Source organism: Lithobates pipiens, unplaced genomic scaffold (assembly GCF_037356315.1).
Source record: "Lithobates pipiens isolate NorthernLeopardFrog02 unplaced genomic scaffold, aLitPip1_a1.2 Scaffold_27, whole genome shotgun sequence".
Taxonomy (NCBI): Eukaryota; Metazoa; Chordata; class Amphibia; order Anura; family Ranidae; genus Lithobates; species Lithobates pipiens.
The window spans coordinates 92,911,725-92,914,674 of record NW_027507788.1 but is presented as its reverse complement, the minus strand read 5'-3'; the positions used below and the strand labels follow the sequence as shown (position 1 = coordinate 92,914,674).

The following is a 2,950-nucleotide window of genomic DNA, read 5'->3' as shown; positions in this document are numbered from 1 at the left end:
TATATAAAATCTCCTTTTAGTTTAAAGTATTGAATTTCAAGTGCAACAGATAACGAGTCCACAAAATATCCCCCACTACCCCCCGTAAAAAAAAAAAAGGTTACAGTATTCCTGAAGTGCTGTCAGGCCCCTTTCACACAGGGCAGATCAGTAATGATCCGTCCCGTGAAGATCCGCTTGGTCGGCAGGGATTGTTCCATTGTCCCCACTGAGCCGGTGGCAGACAGGGCTGTCCCGGCACACTGTGCCCTGTGAGCTCTCTGTTCTCTTCTATGGGGATCGGAAGAGCACGTACCATCTGTCCGTGTTCATCCAATCCGCTCTGCAGATGGCTAGAAAAATTGGATTTCCCTCCGTCTACAGAATCGGACAATTGTGGTGGCACCCGATATCGTCCGCCTCCGCAACAGTCCGATTCTGCAGACGGAGTAAAAACCTATTCTATCCGTCTGCAGAGCCGATCGGATGGACACAGACAGACAGTCCGTGCTCGTCCGATCACCATAGAGGAGAGTGGAGAGCTGACAGGGCGGTCCCTGCACAGTGTGCGGAGACCGCCCTGTCCGCAGCCGGCTCAGCGGGGACAACGGAGCAATCCCGCTGAGCGAGCGGATCATCACGGGGCAGATCATTACTGATCCGCCCCGTGTGAAAGGGGCCAAAGATGGGCACTGAGTGCGGTAAACAGTTCTGAAATATTTGGCTAGATGGAGAAAGTGCAAAAGATGTCGCCATGTACACTCCACTGTGTAGATGGGGTAATCTCCCACTGGGCCAAGTCTCTCAACCTAAACAATGCTAGCACCCAATCAGAAAGTTCAGGTATTGTGAGAGCAAGTGGGGCCAAGTAGCAACATGTATAAGCTTGGGACAGTGGGAGATTCTTCTGTGCGTACAGTTCAGTGTACATGGAGGAATCTGGGGTTTGTTGTAAACATTAGTTCGTGTAGGTAAAACATTAAGTAGTGTAGGTAAAACATTAAGTAACATTACACAACAAGAAAAATACAACCGTCATATCACTGCCATAGGAATACTATAAGTTTTCATATATTGAATAATTAGGGTTACGCAGGGAAGAATGGCTTGGTTCACTGCCAACATCTATGGGTGATCCTGAATGGGAAGATGAGGGTGAAGACACTGGGTGTGGCTGCACATGCATCCTTTGGTAACCAGGATTAGACGGGTAAGATGTATACAGTGGTGGGGGTCCTACATAAGGGTTAATGGCAGATGTTGTGTCATGGCACTGCTGACTGGGCATTGGTCTACTGAAAGACCCACTAGGTGAATTAAAACCCATAGCCCATGGCTGAAATTTAGGATATGGGCGTTGCTCTTTGCAAGCGGACACAATATACGTTAAATAGGCATGTATATCACCCCTGACCTCAGTGCGCTTATCTGCAGGAATCTCCCTGATTACACAAAGCAACATTCTTAAAAACATAACATCGGGGTCTGAGATGTTGAGGAATTCATCATCTTTTGCCTGGTTTTGTGATTGGTTTCTCATTTCTTCAATGATACGGTTGAAATATTCCTCAAAAGGTGTCTCTTGTTGAGTACGTGTTCGACGGGTGGTAGTAGTAGACCGGACTCTCCTATCTGGATTTGCCTGCAATATTATAATATATAGATTATGCATCTGATACTGAGGTCACACTGAACAGCATATGATGGCTTGCACAAATATTGCAGCACCTGTTTAGAATAGATCACACACAGGTACTTGTTTTGTTGCAAAAACCTGATCTCACTGAAGACCTCCAAAGCCAGAAGAACAAGTCACACCTTGCCCAAAAAACAAGTCGTTGTTGTTTCTACAACATTTGTGCCAACACCAGCTGCCTTTTCAAAATGTAACGTCTTTTGTGGACAGAAATTGTGACATTTTTAAAATACATACCGCAGGTTCTTGAGTGGATGGATGATATTCTTGGGATGACACTGTTTCTGTGGTTTCTTGACTGGTGTCAGCGTCTCCTGATGGTGATGGCGACGAACTTTCGCGCCTTGCGCTTGCTCTCACAGGGACACTTGACACAGTTCTAGGTAACAATAAAGATTACACGTTTAAAAAAAAAGTGAACATGAATATGCCTTTAATGGTCACAAATCGCTAAGTAAAATAAATGGATATACTTACGTGCGCATCTCAGTGGTGCGCCTCAAAAAAGACAAAGCCTCTGCATGGGGGTTAGGCCTGCGACGAGTTGAGGGTGCTCCGCTTCTCTCCGCAGCCTTCTCTTCGTTGACTTCTTTTTTGTAACGGTCGCGCAGGGACCTCCAACGTGTATAAACCTCCTTTCCTGCAATATATAAAAAAAACATACAATGGCCTGGTCATTAGGGGGTAAAATCTTTACTAGGATGCATGTGTACCCTGCTGCATAGACACAACAAACCTTGCACTCACCTCGGTTATCCTGTTCAGTTGCAGACATCTCGTCCCAGTTCGGTGTGACATATTTGTAGACTTCTTCCCACTTTGCTCTCTTCAGCACTCGGTCTGCATATCCTGGGCATTCTGAGTCCCATAACTCTGGTCGGGCTTGCACCAGTGCGATGATGGCCTCGTGTGAGATGTCTCTTGCCGCCATGCTGTCTTCTCCCCTTTCATCCCTCTCAACTTCCTGTGTCATTTCCCAGGTACACCTGCTGTATAGGATGTGCTTCCGGGTTTTTTTTTTCTTCTTTCACGCTGCTGGCCGCAATTGACACAAAAGACTGCGATTACCTGCGGTTATGTGCTTATAGCTGCGCTACATCGCACCTGGACGCATACAATTCTATTTTTTCTATTCGCACCGAACCGCATGTAACGAAATCGCCGCTAAACGCTGTGTGTGAATGGGGCCATAGGAAAGCATTGTGTGCTTTTAGCTGCGGTAGAAATGAAGAAAATCCGCAGCTAAAAGCACCATTCTATCCGCCCGTGTGAAAG

General features: G+C 46.5%; 1 protein-coding gene across 1 annotated transcript; it reads right to left on the bottom strand.

Annotated features, from left to right (window-relative positions):
- Positions 1-383: 383 nt before the first annotated feature.
- LOC143933985 (uncharacterized) lies at positions 384-2,950 on the bottom strand. Its single transcript, XM_077457212.1, has 4 exons — positions 2,423-2,950; positions 2,153-2,315; positions 1,913-2,054; positions 384-1,621 (listed from the first exon to the last, which is right to left on the bottom strand). Exons 1-4 carry the CDS (start codon positions 2,646-2,648, stop codon positions 1,037-1,039), a joined length of 1,116 nt encoding a protein of 371 aa, XP_077313338.1. The 5' UTR covers positions 2,649-2,950; the 3' UTR covers positions 384-1,036.